Below are 20970 nucleotides of genomic sequence, written 5' to 3'. Positions count from 1 at the left end.
GAGAGATAAAGTTATTGAGTTTCTCAACGAAGAAGAGCCTTCTATCAGAGAGTGTATCGGACAAACGATGAGTAGGGGATGGTGTCATACCCTGTCACACACCGATACAACAGGAAATGCACACAATGTACTCAACAGTCTGAGACTTGGGTGAAAGAGCGCAGAGAGAATGGAATGCTGGTGAAATGAACCACAAGAGACTATCACAGTAGAATCATAATAACTCTCCACTCAAACAAGATAGGCTGTCTCACACACACTCACTGCTGGGAGATTTTAAAGGCTGTCTCACACACAGTCACTGCTGGGAGATTTTAAAGGCTGTGTCACACACACTCACTGCTGGGAGATTTTAAAGGCTGTCTCACACACACTCACTGCTGTAAGATTTTAAAGGCTGTCTCACACACACTCACTGCTGTGAGATTTTAAAGGCTGTCTCACACACACTCACTGCTGTGAGATTTTAAAGGCTGTCTCACACACACTCACTGCTGGGAGATTTTAAAGGCTGTCTCACACACACTCACTGCTGGGAGATTTTAAAGGCTGTCTCACACACACTCACTGCTGGGAGATTTTAAAGGCTGTCTCACACACACTCACTGCTGGGAGATTTTAAAGTGCAATGGTTCTGCCTCATAGCTCATAACACCACAGTGATTGATTAGAATGTGCATGTAAAGTACCAAATCATTGAGAATCATTGTGAAACTAGCGTGCCTATTTGAGGTGATTATGGTTGTAAATGGAGTGATAGATAAGATGTGTCATTGCAGCCAACCCTGCTGGCCAAAATCGAGAGCATGACAGCAGTTTCCTTTGTTAGCTTTTAGTACCCCCTGCAGGGCTGCTGCACACACAGCACAGCCATGCTGCTTCCCGCAATAGCCTGTGTTTCAGAGCATGATTTGGCCAGTGCCACCTAGATGGAAGCCAGTCCAATTGACTTCACCACACAGGGTAACACTGTATCAGGCCAAAGTTGCAGAATGCCGACCATGCATACCTTGTCCTCCACACAGCCCAGAAGCTTGAGACCACCAGACACACACTGCATTCAGTTTGGAAGATCAAACCAAGTGTCAATGGTGTCTCTCTTTCTTCAATTCCAGAAATACTTACCTTCAATCGGTTCCTCATCTAACTTTACTCAAGAAACGAAACATTTATAAATTGTTGCATGCAATTGTACCGAGGGTCTATAAACCACATAGTGAGGAACCATAGTGAATGTGATCACACTATTGGGGGACAGTGACCAGATATATTTTTCCAGTGTTACAACACTCCACACCATCTCCTGTCTAACGGGTGACAACGACATCATCATCACAGAGAGCGGGACAGTCAGACAGTCAAGACACCACATCCACGCTGGGTCACTAATACAGAGACTCTTTTGGACAATCACAGGCAGCATCCAAAATGGCACCCTATTACCTATGTAGTGCACTACTTTTTACCAGAGCCAAATGGCCCTGTATGGGACACTAGTTTAGACCAGGGCCCGTACCCAGTAGTGCGCAATATCGGGCCATGGTCAAAAGTAGTGCAATATATAGGGAATAGGCCATTTTGGATGCACACACAATGTGAATAGGACAGCTATGAGGGGTCAAGACCAAACACTGCTTTTCAGCACAGACACGTATATTACAGGGAGTTATGCAACAGTGCAGGTATGGGAGAGTCAGAAGAGCAGGAGCAGCAGAGCTGGGACTACAGGGATACAGCAGCAGCAGCAGAGCTGGGACTACAGGGATACAGCAGCAGCACCAGAGCTGGGACTACAGGGATACAGCAGCAGCACCAGAGCTGGGACTACAGGGATACAGCAGCAGCACCAGAGCTGGGACTACAGGGATACAGCAGCAGCACCAGAGCTGGGACTACAGGGATACAGCAGCAGCACCAGAGCTGGGACTACAGGGATACAGCAGCAGCAGCAGAGCTGGGACTACAGGGATACAGCAGCAGCACCAGAGCTGGGACTACAGGGATACAGGAGCAGCACCAGAGCTGGGACTACAGGGATACAGCAGCACCAGAGCTGGGACTACAGGGATACAGCAGCAGCACCAGAGCTGGGACTACAGGGATACAGCAGCACCAGAGCTGGGACTACAGGGATACAGCAGCAGCAGCAGAGCTGGGACTACAGGGATACAGCAGCAGCAGCAGAGCTGGGACTACAGGGATACAGCAGCAGCACCAGAGCTGGGACTACAGGGATACAGGAGCAGCACCAGAGCTGGGACTACAGGGATACAGTAGCACCAGAGCTGGGACTACAGGGATACAGCAGCAGCACCAGAGCTGGGACTACAGGGATACAGGAGCAGCACCAGAGCTGGGACTACAGGGATACAGCAGCAGCACCAGAGCTGGGACTACAGGGATACAGGAGCAGCACCAGAGCTGGGACTACAGGGATACAGCAGCACCAGAGCTGGGACTACAGGGATACAGCAGCACCAGAGCTGGGACTACAGGGATACAGCAGCAGCACCAGAGCTGGGACTACAGGGATACAGCAGCACCAGAGCTGGGACTACAGGGATACAGCAGCAGCAGCAGAGCTGGGACTACAGGGATACAGCAGCAGCAGCAGAGCTGGGACTACAGGGATACAGGAGCAGCACCAGAGCTGGGACTACAGGGATACAGCAGCAGCACCAGAGCTGGGACTACAGGGATACAGCAGCAGCACCAGAGCTGGGACTACAGGGATACAGCAGCAGCACCAGAGCTGGGACTACAGGGATACAGCAGCAGCACCAGAGCTGGGACTACAGGGATACAGCAGCAGCACCAGAGCTGGGACTACAGGGATACAGCAGCAGCAGCAGAGCTGGGACTACAGGGATACAGCAGCAGCACCAGAGCTGGGACTACAGGGATACAGCAGCAGCACCAGAGCTGGGACTACAGGGATACAGGAGCAGCACCAGAGCTGGGACTACAGGGATACAGGAGCAGCACCAGAGCTGGGACTACAGTGATACAGCAGCAGCACCAGAGCTGGGACTACAGTGATACAGCAGCAGCACCAGAGCTGGGACTACAGGGATACAGGAGCAGCACCAGAGCTGGGACTACAGGGATACAGGAGCAGCACCAGAGCTGGGACTACAGGGATACAGCAGCAGCACCAGAGCTGGGACTACAGGGATACAGGAGCAGCACCAGAGCTGGGACTACAGGGATACAGCAGCAGCACCAGAGCTGGGACTACAGGGATACAGCAGCAGCACCAGAGCTGGGACTACAGGGATACAGCAGCAGCACCAGAGCTGGGACTACAGGGATACAGCAGCAGCAGAGCTGGGACTACAGGGATACAGCATCACAGTTCTAAGGCTAGTCAAGGGCCAGGAGTTTAGTTAGGAGTTTTGGGGTCAGTAAGGGGCAGGGTGCACTATTTTCCAGTTGGGTAAGTGGGTGTGTGTGTGGTTCTACTTTAACATTATCATAAATAGGTGTGTTATGTGTTAGCATGTGTGTGTTTTTTACTCAATGCGTTCATAGTTATTATACTTGTACACTATTCCAATGCATAGATGTTATTATGTAATCCAGGGGTTCCCAAACCTTTTCCACTTGGGGCCCCCTTCCAGCATTGGGGAACATAACGTGCAAGTGCCATGTCTATTTCCTTCAATTCTACACATTTTGCCATGTGGTGCAAAGAAAATTGTTCCGTTTTAAAGCAAATTTTCTTGCAATTCTATACATTTTGTGACCCAAAAAATTACAACAATATTTATGGGCAACAAAAAAAACATTAGCTGACATGGGCTACTTGATCTGGACATTTCTGACTAGTTCTAAATAGCTTTCTAAGTAAGGTATACAGTGACTGACATGACAAGAGGAACTGATGATGTACTACCTAATTTGGAAATGACACCTTGCGCATTCTACTATTACAACTTTCAAGAGTATGTTTAACGCCCCACAGTTTGGGAACCACTGATGTGATCAATGCAGTGAAGTTAACATTAAAATGATCAAAGAGTGTGTGAAAATGATCTTAACAAGAAAATAAGAAAAAAGGTGTGTGATCTTTCTGACTGTGTGTGCTACGTGTCTATTAGAAGTGATACTGGAGGGATCTGAGGGTGAGCAGGCTACTGCCGCAGCAGGGGATGTAGCTAAAAGGAAACAAGCTCCAGACCAGTACTATAGAAGGGAAAGACAGATAGGTGGGTTAGCTGTTAGTTATTTGGAAGCGACAGATTTGAAATACATACCGCCCAGATGCAAGTCCATGATTTCAGTGTAATTAGACTCTCCCCAATAGTCTACAACAGGGATATATTAGAGATATGAGTTATTGTACACACACAGCCTCCACTGGGCAACACCAATCTGCAACAAGAAGGTCATGCACATGCTTGCACACACACCACAACCACACACAGTTCAAACATGCACACAAGTACTCGCCACAATACATATGCAGTCAAGAACACATATTGGCTTTTACTACATGGACTTTTCCGTAATGATAGGGTGGCTACATAGATTTCCTGTATGGCTGCGTACTGCCTCTGTGTATGAGACATTAACTATGTGTGTGTGAGGCAACACCAGGTCTGGAGTGTCACGGTACCTGTGACTCACTCATCTGATAGAGTGATGCTTTAGAGTAGGCATACACCATATCAACCACAAGGGTGTAGTGGGTTAAGATGTCTTATATGTACAGTAGTATTCCCACTTTTGATTGGTAATCATACCAATACATCAATGCAACGTAGCATATGTATGTATCAATGCAATGTAGCCCTTTGGCCACAATTGGATTCAGTCTTGGTGAACTGAAACCCTTCCATATGAGGCTATGTGGACAAACACATCCAATGTGAGCACACACAAATCTATGTCGAAAAACACAAAGACATTCTCCAAATCGCATGCAGCTCAGACGATGACCGACAGAAACAATTCGAGTACAGTACGGGTGTTGTATTAACTACAGTGAGTCTAATGTTTTGATAAAGTACAATAAGTCCCCTTATACAGTCCTTTGAAAGTGTAGACGACAGAGAGGTTAAAGTCCACTTGAGAGAAAATTCACTCTGTGATTTAGGTTAGTATTGTGGAGTAACTAATAACGTTGTTGATCCATCCTCTGTTCTCTCCTATCACAGCAATTCAAATCTGTAGCGGTTTTAAAGTCACCATTCGCCTCATGGTGAAATCCCTGAGCGGCTTTTCCTGAGTGGTTCGGAAGGACGCCTGTATGTTTGTAGTGACATATTTGTAGTGACTGGGTGACCATCTAAAGTGTAATTAATAACTTCACCATGCTCAAAGGGATACTCAATGTTGGCTTCTTTTTTTTAACCCATCTACCAATAGGTGCCCTTCTTTGCGAGGCATTGTAAAACCTACCTGGACTTTGTGATTGAATCTGTGTTTGAAATTCACTGCTCGACTGAACGACCTTACAGATAATTGTATGTGTGGGGTACAGAGATGAGGTAGTCATTAAAACATCATGTTAAACACTATTATTGCACACAGAGTAAGTCCGTACAACTTAATTTGTCACTTGTTAAGCAAATCTTTACTCCTGAACTTATTTAGGCTTGCAATAACAAAGAGTTGCATTTTTTATTCATTTGTTAAATTGCAAAAAATAATAATCTAAAAACATGATTCCACTTTGACATTATGGGGTATTGTGTGTTGCCAGTGACACAACATCTCAGTTTAATCAATTTTAATCCAAATTCAAGCTGTAACATTATTATTATTGGGGGGGGGGGGGGGGGGGGGGGTCAAGGGGTGTGAATACTTTCTGAAAGAACTGTATGTTATAAGCGAGCACTCACCAGTTTGTGTAGTTCACATAGGTTACCAATAATTATAGATTATTTTGAGACTTACAAAATTGTATCTACTTATGCTATATTTTGCATGCCTTGAAACCATAGCATTGTATTGTGTAATGTTCTACAGTAAACAAGAATGACTTCATCACTGAGTGAAAGTTGTGATGTCTGTGATAGTCCCTTGTGTCGCACAGTGTGAATTTATTGTTTCAGAGTAAGAGATACCACCAGTATCTAGACACTGCATATCTAGATACAAGATGAACTTAGATGAGGATTTCTACAAATTTAAGAATATACCTTCATTCACTGCTAAACCTGGGCGACTGGTTTTGTGAAAAGCATAGGTTTGTAAAAGGATAATTTGGATACTCTCAAGCAAGAAAGATAAGCAGAATTGGTGCTATCACAGCTACTTTTTCTACATAAAAGGAGGTCAATGCACGTTTAGAGGAAATGTGGTACATAGATAATAACCCCTCAGTAACAGTACTTGAGAATGCTTGAGTTGATTCTGTATTTACAGATCCAGAATGTAATTAACATACAATTAGCATATAACTTACATAAATGTATTACCACAAAACAGAGATGAACATATTCAACTGTTGAAGAGGATCATCTCCACCCAACTAGGACACTACATCAACAAACTGAATGAAAAGCTCCAAACTCATTCCCCAATCCCAACATTTAAAAAGTAGCCGGTGGCTATGGATACAGAGTTTTTTGCCCACGCCCCCACGGAAAATTATTTCTTAAAGCTAAGGATCCAGATCACGTTCTGCACGTGTTATTTTACGCAAACATTCATTTTTCTAACGTAGCTGCTGCTCACACTCCCCCAGTTGTGTAAAGTACTTAAGTAAAAACACTAAGTAGTTTTTGGGGTATCTGTACTTCACTATTTTTGACAATGTTTACTTTTACTTCACTACATTCCTAAAGAAAATAATGTACTTTTTACTCCATATATTTCCCCTGACACCCAAAATTACTCATTACATTTTGAATGCTTAGCAGGAGGGGAAAATGGTCCATTCATGCACTTATCAAGAGAACATCCCTGGTCATCTCTACTGCCTATGATCTGGCGGACTCACAAAAAACACATGCTTTGTTTGTAAATTATGTTTGAGTGTTGGTGTGTGCCGCTGGCTATCCATACATTTAAAAAATAAAACGGTGCTGTCTAGTTTGCATAATAAGGAATTTGAAATGATTCATACCTAAGAAAATTTCAAACCAAATACTTTTAGACGGGGTACTTTCACTTGAGTCATTTTCTATTACAGTATCTTTACTTTTACTCAAATATGACAATTGGGTACTTTTTCCACCATTGACTCCCCCTCCATATTTCACTCTTTACTCACCCTCTTCTGAACCATGATGATGTTGGCTATGTCTCTGCCTCATATTTCTGAAGAGCTGAATAAAAACTCTGTGGCAATTTGAACGAACATTCCAAAATATGTATATTATGAAGGCTGCAAACTTCTCTGTCTGTCGTAACTAATATTGCAGTCACCCCCTACACTTTGGAGCAAAAATAATCAGCGTTTTGTGTGATGATGTAGGCTTACAGTGCATTCGGAAGTTATTCAGACCCCTTTTTCCACATTTTGTTACAGTACAGCCTTATTCTAAAATGGATTAAATAAAAAATATATATATCAATCGTACACACAATACCCCATAATAACAAAGCAAAAACAGGCACAGATCTGGAGAAGGGTACCAAAAAATGTCTGTAGCATTTAAGGGCTCCAAGAACACAGTGGCCTACACCAATCTTGAATGGAAGAAGTTTGGAACCACCAAGACTCTTCCTAGAGCTGGCCTCCCAGCCAAACAGGAATCGGGGGAGAAGGGCCTTGGTCAGGGAGGTGACCAAGAACCAGATGTTCACTCTGAAAGAGCTCCAGATTTCCTCTGTGGAGATGGGAGAACCTTCCAACAGGACAACCATCTCCGCAGCAGTCCACCAATCAGGCCTTTATGGTAGGGGCCAGACGGAAGCCACTCCTCAGTAAAAGGCATTACTGCCCGCTTAGAGTTTGCCAAAAGGCACCTAAAGGACTCTGACCATGAGAAACAAGATTCTCTGGTCTGATGAAACCAAGATTCAACTATTTGGCCTGAATGCAAAGTGTCACGTCTGGAGAAAACTTGGCACCATCCCTACGGTGAAGCATGGTGGTGGCAGCATCATGCTGTGGGGATATTTTTCAGTGGCAGGGACTGTGAGACTAGTCAGGATTGAGGGAAAGATGAACGGAGCAAAGTACAGAGAGATCCTTGATGAAAACTTGCTCCAGAGCGCTCAGGACCTCAGACTGGAGGGAAGGTTCAGCTTCCAACAGGATAACGACCTTAAGCACACAGCCAAGACAACGCAGGAGTGGCTTCAGGACAAGTCTCTGAATGTCCTTGAGTGGCCCAGCCATAGCCTGGACTTGAACCCGATCGAACATCTCTGAAGAGACCTGAAAATAGCTGTGCAGCGACGCTCCCCATCCAACCTGACAGAGCTTGAGAAGATCGGCAAAGAAGAATGGGAGATACTCCCCAAATACAGGTGTGCCAAGCTTGTAGCGTCATACCCAAGAAGACTCGAGGCTGTAACCGCTGCTAAATGTGCAACAACAAAGTACAGAGTAAAGGGTCTGAATACTTATCTAAATATGATATCAGTTTTTTAGGTTTAATAAATTCGCAAAAATGTCTAAAAACAGTTTTTGCTTCGTCATTATGGGGTATTGTGTGTAGATTGATGAGGAGAAAATACAATTTAATCAATTTTAGAATAAGGCTGTAACGTAACAAAATGTGGAAAAAATTGAGGGGTCTGAATACTTTGAATGCATTTTATCTTTATAGTTGCTGCCACATCCTAGTTCCTGAAAAAATAACACTACTTGACTGCCTGTCTGCCTGCACAGCTTAGCCAATGTTTGCAATGATGATAACATTCAATTGAAATAAGACTCATCGCTAATTTTACTGCGTATCTTTGTCTTGCTGCGTTCCACATCTGGGCAGCCGAACGTTGTAGGCAGCTGAGCGTGTATCCAGACCGGTAAAAAGAGTCGAACAATGGGAAGTTCATTTTGTATCAACCGGTGCCATAGTTATGCTGTATATGCTGATATCGTGGCGAGAGTAAATAGCTGCATGTACCTCATCATCTAAGAAGAACATGAAATCGCTAGACTGTCTGTTTGTGTCGTAAGTATGTTTGCAATACTGATAATGTATTTTCAGTAAAACATGTAAATAGCTGCATATAGCCTCCTCACCTCCTGAAAAAAGAACATGAAATCAGGCTTATGCTTACTGAGACATGGAATGCAATAGTTGGAACAGTTTTGTGTACAACATGAAGTTTGTAGGAAATGGTGCTTATGCTTAATAGCCAACTGAGGGAATGCAAGAGTTCGAACAGTTTTGTGCACAACATAAAGTTTGTAGGCTACACCAATGACCAGACAAATGTGATCAAGGAGGGGGGAGTGGCAGCGGAGCACTCAGCACATCAGCTACATAGGCAGCGAAGTGGGCGCTCTGCTACAAAAAACTAAATCCTGCACACGAGCAGAAAAATCCGTATTTTTAGCCTGGGAAAATTGGGATAAAGAAACTCCATATCCGTATCCACTCCGTAAAAAGTATGACCACACCCTATGGGTGGACCCTGGGGGGGATGTAACCCAATGAGAAAAAGAAGAAGTGAGTGACAGATGGGTACCTGCTTCCCCTCGCAGGGCTTTCTCCACAGCCACGCCCCTCTCCTCCAGCTGTCTCTGCTTCTCCTCCACCTGCTCCAGCTGTCTCTGGATGATCTGACAGAGCAACGACATGCCAGAGAACAATTCAGAACACACACACACACACACACACACACACACACACACACACACACACACTAAAGCTTACTACAAGCTTTAAGCAAACGCAAGATTCAGAGAGTTGCAATGTCGTTCATAAAAGGGGCGGCTCCTTGTTATACATTCCGGCATTCAACATACTTTTTAACTACATGAAAATTGAGACACGCCTCATTCCTTCCGCAGCCGTGGGGGCTGTGTGTTTTCGCTTGGTCCCTTGATCTGATCTATAGGCTATTCATCAAAAGTAACCTATTTCAAATTGATAACAAATATAATCTCAGCAACTTTTCAAACATTAAACCACACAATAAGAATCCACCCAAAACCTATTTTGTTGGGAAGTAATAACTAGGGTAATAACTAATAACTAACTAACTAATAACTTGGGACGGCAGCGTAGCCTAGTGGTTAGAGTAACCGTAAGGTTGCAAGTTGGAATCCCCGAGCTTCACAAGGTAAAAATCTGTCGTTCTGCCCCTGAACAAGGCAGTTAACCCACTGTTCCTAGGCCGTCATTGAAAATAAGAATTTGTTCTTAACTGACTTGCCTAGTTAAATAAAGGTAAAAATAAAATAGTGATTACAGGCTATTGTGAAATTGTAAAACATGCTGCTAGCCACGTGACCAAAACATGACGACTTTCGATTTTTAGCTGATATGGGAATAAATACACAATCAGCATATCAAACTGGTATATTGTTTTAGGTTACACAGGCAAGTATAAGAATATTTGCCAGACCTTATTTTTTTAATTATAAATATTTTTTCACATGGAGATGTGGGAAGCTAAAAAGGATAGCTAGCTTGTAATGTTTTTAGCCAAGCTGCTGCCAGCTAGCTACTACTAGCAATGGAAGGAAACTCTTCCTTGCTTTCACAAAATAAAAAGCTATTGCCCCAATGTGAATGGGACCGGCGAGGATATTATGTTACCAAAAGGTGTCCGCTACTCCAAAAATCCCACTCCACCTACATGCATACACGAACATAGATAAATGGAGTGAAACGTGGCGTAACCTTAACCCTCTGGATTATCCGAGGGAGGAATGACAGGCCAGAACCCACACATATGAACACACACGAACATACACACGAACACGCACACGGAGTGTCTCATTGCACACATATTCATAATATTTCAATGAACTGACAGCTCCCTGGACTAAAAACTTTTTGTATGAGAAGAGTTTAAAGTTCATGTCTGAAACCCTCTTAATAATTAACTTCTCAAAGTTGGATTGGTTTTGTTCTTTGGTAAAAAGGCATACTTTTTGTCTCATAAAATATTAATAAGCAGTAACACTGAGGGTGCATAGCTAATTAGTATTGTCTTGATCTCTGCATGAAGTTCTGTTTTGATGATCTTCAAAGACATGAAACTGGGCTTGCCAAAATCATTCAAAATTCACAGCGGTCTTGGTTCGCCAGTTGGACCCTCCTGTGGACTCATACACAAGATCCATACTCCACCAGCTACGTTTTCTTCCAGAAACAACATATCCTATTGACAACTTACCTGGGCTCTGTGCAGCCTCTTCAACTCCTCCTGCTTGGCCTGTCGCCGGGCAGCTTTCTGTACCCTCCGTGTCAGCTTGGCATTGAGCTCCTCCTCTGTGTAGGTTTTCTGTAACATTACACCGTGTTAGAGGCCTTTAGAGAGGTGCTCCCTCAGGCTCTGTGGGAACCAATCCCTTCATATACAGGACAGTGGAACCTCACTGTTCACAGAATGTTCAGAAGACATTCACAGAATGTTTTCTACAGGGTAGAAACCAGCTAGGGGTGACTGATAGATTGTAGATTACATTATACTATATGACATTGCAGAAAAACACCAGAGGAGCCTTCTCCTATGGGAGAGAACAATAGCTCTCCTCCTCCACAATGGGAGTAAATAGCAAACTGGTGTTTCTTTCTGAGAGGTGGCTATCCGTTATACCAAAGATTACCATTGAGAGTACAAGAAGAGCTCACCAATTCTAGAAATGGGACAAAGCTAGGACAAGGCCCACAATTAAAACTGAACAGACATAAATCCACATAAAACTACAAATGTCTGAGATACCTTAGATTTCCTTGTACAATATTTCACACTCGTATTATTTCCCCAGTCTATAAATTCTCAGAAATGTATGGAAATTATATGGATATTTTACGAGTTGTCCATGTTCATTTTTGTCATCTTTCAGTTATTATTTTTATGAAATAAAAAGCTGGAGCGATATAGGAAAAGCGATAGTAGTATAGAGAAGAAGTAAACTATAACAAGGAGAGGTAGCTGGAATCCAAGTGGATAGCAGCACTGGAGAACACTGGGTTGGTTAACATCAGACCAGTACAGACCAAAGATCAGCTGATTGACACCCGACCGGAGCAGACAAAGAAAAAACATGGACGGCCATATTGGAAAGTTGTCATTCATTGTGACCAGAAAAGTAAGGAGTGGAGTAGTTTTTGCCTCCAGCGGGGGGGGGGGGTGTAAGTTATGCGGTCAAGGTGACCGCTGTGGCAAAATGGAAAGAGAGGGTTAGGGTAGTAGTGCAACGGTTGGCGCATGCGCAGGGGTGATATGATGTGGGACAATGGACATGTATGCACACACTACCTTTGTGGCGTACGCTCTCTTGAACGCCAATGCGTGAGGGACATAAACAGACTTGGGGGAAGACAAACCAAAACAAACAGAAAAAACAAAAGGAATGATTAAATGGATTAATCGGCAAAACCCCCCACATGTCAACCCAATCACTAACACAATCAAACAGGCAATGTTAAAGCCCCCCCACCTACACAAAGATGAGGGTGCAATGATGAGTTGTGGATCAACATTACTACCAGGAATTATTCATGAAACATATAAATTCAATTATTTGTTTTTAAATAGATACCCAAGGCACCCAGGGACAAAGTGAACAAAACATTGACGCACAACGGTTGATTAAATGAATATTAAGGGATTGCCCAAAAATAGATTAACCGGAACAGCTAACAGCAGAGCAGTCTGAGACAAAAATAGGTGACAATAGACTACTTACTATTCCATTGAGAAGAAAAGGTACTACTTCACCTCACAGAACTGTCACTACTCAACGTCACATCTCTAAAGAACTCCAAACACTAAATTAACCACAGAACTAAATGAGCCCTGGTATTCCTCATTGAGCGTCAGCGGGCCTATTAGGATCTAGTGAAGAGATCCACTCTTTATGAATGGGATGTACCCTTAAAGTGCTTGAGCTAAAACCACGTTTTATGCTGCACCATCAAACCCATACAGTCTGGGACTAGGAGCCTGGGTCCAAAATATGAGCAAACTCTGAGCATGTTTGTCATGCCCATTGATGCTTCGACACATGTTCAGAGACCGTTGTGACCATGGGCAAGACAACAACAACAGGAAAAGACCACTTTCTTTCTTCCGAGTTGCTTTGGAAAGTGTTTAAAAGTTTAGGATGATGAATGCGTGCCTCTGGCACTGAGATCCATCTATTCTACTGTATAAACTTCCACAAATACAGCAGCAGCGGACTAAACAAGTTTGAATTTCAACCATTTCAGTGTAATAAATGCAAATGACACTGCATATTTTGACTATTCGCTAATATGATAAGTAAAACTAATTAAATTCAACTCCCACCCTAGACGATGCCTGAGTCCAGTTATAATGGGAATATAACAATACTTTGCTTGCAGACAGAATAAAATGGCAATTCAATATGTAGAAAATGGAAAAGCTCCAGACCTTTTTTGATTACTTTTATAATTCTGTTTTGGGTTGAGTTAGGGTTTCTAACCAAAAAATAACTTCCTGTTAAAAATAAGAATTTAGGTGCTTTAGTGAAATATAGTCCTCAAAAAAGTTATTCTAACTGACATTCAACATTTGAATTTTGATGCTTGTTTGAAATTCATAAGCATTCATCCCACTGTTGCACCTGGTGTAGTACCTCTATGAATTCTTCATGATTCGATCAAGGTCTCGACCTCGTTCTCATTCCTTTTCTCTTTCTTTTTCCCTTTCCCTCATTTTTTTCTCCTTCTCTGTTTTCTCCTCTATTATTTCCTTCTGAATGCCTGACACTAGGTCAAAGATGTCCATATGTCACTTCGGTTAAGAGTTTAAATCATCATATGAAAAAAAAAAAAAATGACCACAGTGGGGGTGAGGTTTTCGTTAGTGAACTGATGATAGATGAAAATAACATGACTCACATCTGCCTTAGACTTCAGGGACGACCTCTCCAGCACATCATCACATGACAGATCTGAGTCCTCAGAGAAGCTCCGGTTTCGGCGCGACTTCAAATCTGGAACGGAGAAACAAACAAAGACAGCATATCTACCTGTTATTTCTGTATGGACTTGAAGTGGCCATAACTAAAATAACTAGCCTAGAACATATAACCAAAGACTGCCCAAAAGGCTCCTGAAAAGCTTTTACCTCAAAGCCATAAGACTGCTGAACAGTTAATTAAACAGCTACCCAGACTTTCTGCTTTTCACCCCCTACCTACATGTACATAGTACTTCAATCAATCCCCTAACCAAACCTACATGTACATATTACCTCAATCAATCACCCCAACTACCTCGTACCCCAGTACACTGACTCTGTACCAGTACTCCTTGTATATAGCCTCGTTATTGTTATTTTGTGTTATTTTATTGATGCTATTTTCTTTATAACTATTTGTTAATTGTCTTACATTTTAACTGCATTGTTGGGTAAGGGCTCGTAAGTAAGCATTTCACGGTAAAGTCTACACTTGTTGTATTTGGCGCATGTGACGAATAACATTTGATTTGATATCTAGACTAAATGCCTTGACCAAGCTCTAAGCAAGTCAGTGCAGTATGGTCCAAGGTAAACTACAGGCTCCATGAACTCCCTTGTTTCTCTGTCCGTCTCACCTGATGACCTCCCGAGAGGAGATGATCTCTTCTTCCCAGAGTCATTGGTGGTAGAGCTGGATGGAGTGCTGGGACACGACTTGTCATCCTTATTCTTCTTCTTGTCTTTCTTGTACCCTGAGAACACTGCCTTCCACAGGGACTTGTGTTTGGGAGGCGACGGTGTCTCGTCTGCACCGTGCTTGTCAAAGAGCTGGCTCTCGTTCTTGGCTTTCTTCTCCTTCTTGTTCTTGCGTGGCGAGAAAAGGGAGCTGCGCTTTTTGCTCTTGCCTCCCGAGGCGGAGCCGTCAGAGGAGACAGTCGAGCCATCCAGACTCTTGTTAACCTGACTGCTGAAGAAAAGCTCTGGCAAAGTCTCCGCCTTCTTTGACTCCAGAGCTTTCACCGCAGACGTCTTTGGAGAGCCGGGCGACTTCTTAGTACTTTTTCCGGATGTCTCTGATGAGGCCACATTCCAAACCACTTTAGCAGACGCGGCAGAGCCCTTGGCCATGTCCGTCTCTTTCATCTTGCTGAGCTGCTTGGCCATGGCATCTTTTAGAGCTTGGCTCTTGATTGACTTCTCTCTGGCTCTCATCCGCTCTTCAGCTATTTCCTTGGCCTCAGGGGAGATGTGCTGGGCCTTATGGTGTTTTGAGGCCCGCTGGTTCCCGGGGAAATTGGCTGTTCCATTAACCATAGCTAGGGCCAGGTGAAGAGGAGGTTTCTCCCTCTCCCCGTTGGGCCTGCTTGTGGGTGGGGTGAAGAACCTGTCCATGGTTGTGTCTGGCGTCCGCTCGTCATACATGTCTTCCACGTCGTCTGCAAACGGGATCTCTGCCACGCATTCCACAAATGACTTCCTCACCTCCTCCTGACGTGGTTTGCTGCTCTTCTCCCGTCTCATGATCACCACTGGAGCAGTGACTGGTGACGTGACCAGTGTAGTCCTGGGGGCAGACTTGGGCACAGACACCGGCATAGATACAGGGCTGAGTTGGGTCCTCGGTGCAGGCACAGGGCTCTTGATCTTGGTGGGTGCTGCCTTGGCTGGCTCAGGTGTAGTGGGGCCATCGATCCCATTGTTCCAGGAGACATGGTGCTTCTGCTGCTGCCTTAGGGTGGCTGGCTCCTCGTTGGGTGGGGGCGGCGGGGGGCTGGAGGGCGGGGTGAGCATGGTGGAGTCGGAAGTGTTGTAACTGTCGCTGGCTGCCTGGCTGGTCTGGCTGGTGGTCGTGCTGCCATTGAGGCCCAGGCCAGAGCTGCTGCTTAGGTCCCTTTGATCCGTGCCATTGCTCTTGGGCTCCACGGGGGAGATGACCTGGCCCTCCACTGTAATGTTCAGCCTGCGGATTACTGAGCGGCCGGTGAAGGGGGAAGGTGAAAGCTCCTCCGACAAGTCCTCTGGGGTGTAGGACTTGGGCGAGGAGGAGTCCGGGGTGGGAACTCTACCTACAGTAACATGACTCTTCTCTGGGGATTTGCTGCTGCTACGTTCCATTGGGGTGAGACCCAGACTCTTTCTGATCTCTGCACTCTTCAGCCAGAACTCCTCGATGATGTCCGTCTTCTTGACAGGGGTTTCCAGGTCTGATAAGTCTAGGGATTTTTGTGGCTCGGGGGTAGCCCTGTCAGGTGAGGCTGGTTTGACCAGCGACGTGGAGGTGACTGCAGGGACAGGCTGAGTTCTGACGGGGGAGTCGGAGGTGAGGGATGAGGAAGGCTCTTGGCAGGGCAGTGGCTGGGCACAGATGGGAGACAGCGGGTTCCCTGTCGGGGGACAGGAGCATGACGGAGAGTTAACGGGGGATTTGGTGGTGACGGTTTCGAGCAGTGGGACAGGCTGGGAGCAGATAGGGGAATGGACGGGGGAACAAACGGGGGAGGGGATGGGGGACATAGTGGGGGCAGGGTATGGAGGGATTTTGGCATTGGGAGTCTGAGCTGTCCTCTGTGGTGTTGTGATGTCCTCCAGTGGAAAAGGTTCTGGGAAAAAGTGCATGCCGGGGGATTTGACCAGGCAGGGAGAGGGGTGAGACATCTGGAAGACAAGCAGAGGAAGAGGACCATTTAAACTCTGAGAAACTCAGAATGCCATGAGGGGGAAAGATTTCGGTAACCCTTTACATTAAGTTGCCCTATTATTACGTAACTAACACAGTAATAACTGTTAACATAGGAGTTATAGGTTTTACTATGCAATTACATGGCAATACCAGAGTTTATAAATATGCTCAGGCCTGGTAACGACAACTGTAACAAGGAGCACCCTGTCATTAACTACCAGTCATTTTCAATTAGTTTATTTTTATATTATGACCTGGCTCAAAGGCTATACCAAATCAAGTGTAATGTTAGATCAATATAGTTACATATGATAAACTTGTAATTATCATGTACCTACCCAAGAGCAAGCAACTTAATGTAACTTGAAACCAAGTAGGGTATAACCTTTATAATTACTATGTAGTTACAATGTAACAACCTTTGCAGACAATAGGCTAACGAGGAGAAATTAGGAGAAAGGACAACATTAGGTATAACTCTTTTAGTCAAAGATTGTTACATTGTAAGTACAAAGTAACAATAATTAACAACCAACTCGGTAATTACAATGTTGTTACAAGGGATATACATGTATTTACCCAAGAGCAAGCAACAACATAAAGTTACATTTTTTTATTACTTTGTAGTTACAATAGGCTATCCAGGAGAAATAAGGAGACAGTTTGACTTTTCTTTAATGGATGACAAACCATATTCAAACCATTCAAATTCAATTCCCCATTTCAGACTCAAAGCAATAACTATTTTAGCTACTGCAGTAAAACTAACACCAGGTGGTGGTAAAGCTAATGTAGCTAGCTAGCTAACTAGCTAAGCACTGGCACAATGTCAACACATTTTCCAACTCGGTCAATAAACGTTACAAAATCATCATAAACTTATTAAAACATTTAGTTTAACAATGTTATTTCACTATTTTTAGAGACTTACATGCACGTTTGCACATTACAAACCTATTAAAAAACAACAAAAATTAAGAGAAAGAAATAGCATGTGCCTTCCATTTTGGCTACAGAGGAGAGTGTGAGCAAAGACTTGTAATAACTAACCCAAGATGGACCAGAGCCTGTTGTTTCCAATGGGAGCAAATTATTCATAGTGGGCAGAACAAGCAAGGAGGTGGGCAGAACCAAGCATGAGCTAGTGAGATACTATTGGCGTGTTCTAGCATTTATTTGCATATTTCCGTTAGGGAACGTCAACTCTGTGAAGTGCACGTGTGCAATAACTCAATTCACCCTTTCACTCCTTCTAAACAACACATTTCTTAAAAACTCTGGCAACGGGTCAAGTCCACAAAGCGTAGTACACTCAGTTCGTTACAGATTATAGTTCTGAAAACAGAAAACTGTATGGAGAGCAAATGTTTTTTACCTTTATTTAACTAGGCAAGTCAGTTAAGAACAAATTCTTACTTTCAATGACAGCGTAGGAACTTTGGGTTAACTGCCTTGTTCAGGGGCAGAACGGCAGATTTTTACCTTGTCAGCTCGGGATTCAATCTTGCAACCTTTCGGTTACTAGTCCAACTCTCTAACCACTAGGCTACCTGCCGCCCCTGCCGTTTCATCGATGACCAGATTTGCAGAATGTCGGCCAAAATCCATCTTGCTCCATCATCTCCCACTGCCGGCCATTGGGCTTCCTCTCATCACCATATTTGCTAGTGTGTGGAAACGTCAACAGGATGCTTCACATTTATACATCCGGTGAAATATCTGGCTTATTGTTTTGTGGTGTGAGAGGTAAATGTGATGTCACTTCCAGGAGAACTCTCACTTATACCAGAGATTTGTATATAATGACAAGATGCTCATGTCTCCGCCCTAACAATGGGAGTCGTTGTCCGAAAGGCGAGAAGGCAGGCAACAAGCTTGGGTCAAAGAAAGTACAGTATGAAGATGGGTAGAAACTGATGCTCCAATAAAAATCCCTGATCACACTTGTAGGTGATGTCAAGGCGACGTTGTCTAGCTAAGCTCAGAAACACATCATCGGGTCGAACAGTCCTTCGATATAAAGTTGTTTTTGACGAAAATGAAAACGGGCCAGTTTGTCACTTTCATGAGGTTGGAGAAATAACATGTTCTTGACACAAACCAGTGTGCCTGGAACCTACTACCATACCCCATTCAAAAGGCACTTAAATATTTTGTCTTGCCCATTCACCCTCTGAATGGCACACATACATAATCCATATCTCAAGGCTTAAAAATCCTTCTTTAACTGGTCTCCTCCCTTTCATCTATACCAGTGATTCCCAAACTTTTTATAGTCCCGTACACCTTCAAACACTCAACCTCCAGCTGTGTACCCTCTCTAGCACCAGGGTCAGCGCAGTTTTTTTGCACTCATTGTAAGCCTGCCACACACAATACAATACATTTATTAAACACAACCCGGGCACAAATAATATAATAATAATCTTGCTCTTTATTTAGCCATCTTACATATAAAACTTTATTATTCATCGAAAATTGTGAATAACTCATCACAGGTAAATTAGAAGGGTGTGCTTGAAAGGATAAACATAACTCTGCAATGTTGGTGTCACGGCTGTCTGAAGAATGGGACCAAAGCGCAGCGTGTGTATCGTTCCACATTTTATATTAACTGGGAAACTATGCATGACATACAAATAAACTAATGAACAAAACACCAAACCGTGACGAAGAGGTGCAACATGCACTTACTCAAAATAATCTCCCACAAAACCTAGTGGGAAAACCAACAACTTAAATATAATCCCAAATTAGAGACAATGATGACCAGCTGCCTCTAATTGGAGATCATCCCCCCCCCCCAAAAAAAAAAATAGAAATACAGAAACTAGAATCCCACATAGAAATACAGAAACTAGACAAAACCCCAACATAGAAAAAAGAAACTAGAACCAACATAAAAATAAATAAACTAGACAAAACCCCCCCGTCACGCCCGACCTACTCTACGATAGAAAACAAAAGCTTTCTATGGTCAGAACGTGACAGTACCCCACCCCGAAAGGTGCGGACTCCGAACGCAAAAACCTAAACAACAAAAAACAGGAAGGGTTAGGGTGGGTGTCTAATGTCGGTGGCTGCTCTGGTGCAGGATGAAGAACCTTCTCATCCCGCAGATCCTCCTGCATCGGAGGCGGTTCTGGTGTGGGACGAAGAACCCTCTCATCCTGCTTATCCCCCAGCATAGGAGGTGACTCCGCCAGCTGATCCCTCCGCTTTCGTGTCACCGGACCGTGGGCCGTCTCAGGAGGCTCCGGACCGTGGGCCGTCTCAGGAGGCTCCGGACCGTGGGCCGTCTCAGGAGGCTCCGGACTGGGAACTGTCGCCGGAAGCTCTGGACTGGGAATGCGCACTGGAGGCCTGATGCGTGGGGCTGGCACAGGTGGCGCCAGACCGGTAACACGCACCTCAGGGCGAGTGCGTGGAGCAGGAACAGAACACACCGGACTGGGCAGGCGCACTTGAGGCCTGATGTGTGGGGCTGGCACAGGTGGTGCCAGACTGGTAACACGCACCTCAGGGTGAGTGCGGGGAACAGGAACAGGACACACCGGACTGGAGAGACTCACTGAAGGCCTAGTGCATGGAGCCGGGACAGGTGGCCCCAGACTGGTGACATGCACTTCAGGGCGAGTGCGAGGAGCAGTAACAGGGCGTACTGGGCTGTGGAGGCGCACTGGAGGTCTGGAGCGTAGGGCTGGCACAATCCGTCCTGGCTGGATGCTCACTTTAGCCCGGCAAGTGCGGGGCGCTGGCACAGGACGCACTGGGCTGTGAATGCGCACTGGAGACATGGTGCGTATAGCCGGCCTCATTTGTACCGGAACTTTAACACAGTTCTTGGGATGAGTACGGGGAGCTGACTCAGGTGGCATCTGACGGCTAACATGCTCCTCAGGGAAAATGCCGTACATACTACGCCAAACCAACAGCTCTCTCTCATCACCCCCCCTCCACTATCTCACAGTACTCCTCGCTCAGTCTCTCCCAATATTCCTCTTCGCTCTCAGACTCACCCCTCGGCTTCGCCGACCAACCCATGTGCCCCCCCAAAAAATGTATTGGGGCTGCCTCTCCTGCTTCTGTCGTTGCCATGCTAGTTTCTCGTATCGTTGCCGCTCTGCTCTCGCTGCTTTAATCTCCTACTTCGGACGGCGATACTTCCCGGCCTGCCTCCAGGGTCCTTTCCCGTCCAGGATTTCCTCCCATGTCCATTTGTCCTGACCACGCTGCTTGGTCCTTTGGTAGTGGGAGATTCTGTCACGGCTGTC

The 20970-nt window shown here is 44.8% G+C and overlaps 1 protein-coding gene across 20 annotated transcripts in view; it reads right to left on the bottom strand.

Moving 5' to 3' along the window:
* The window catches only part of LOC106561386 (protein-methionine sulfoxide oxidase mical3a), a 159862-nt gene that overhangs the window by 7515 nt on the left and 131377 nt on the right, over positions 1-20970 (bottom strand). For 14 of the 20 annotated variants that reach the window (XM_045688313.2, XM_045688314.2, XM_045688318.2 and 11 more), the window contains 5 exons: positions 14652-16671; positions 13953-14047; positions 12346-12396; positions 11257-11364; positions 9598-9691 (listed from right to left, as the gene is read on the bottom strand). In XM_045688313.2, the coding sequence (XP_045544269.1) occupies positions 9598-9691; positions 11257-11364; positions 12346-12396; positions 13953-14047; positions 14652-16671 (2368 nt within the window). Of the gene's footprint in view, positions 1-4256; positions 4308-9597; positions 9692-11256; positions 11365-12345; positions 12397-13952; positions 14048-14651; positions 16672-20970 lie in introns of all 20 variants that reach the window. The other 6 variants (XM_045688316.2, XM_014125297.3, XM_082957322.1 and 3 more) reach the window with 2 other exon arrangements.

The sequence above is a fragment of the Salmo salar genome, chromosome 10, assembly GCF_965601325.2.
Source record: "Salmo salar chromosome 10, fSalSal1, whole genome shotgun sequence".
NCBI classification, from domain to species: Eukaryota; Metazoa; Chordata; class Actinopteri; order Salmoniformes; family Salmonidae; genus Salmo; species Salmo salar.
Note: the sequence above shows the minus strand (reverse complement) of the source record. Positions and strands in the feature narration are given on the sequence as shown.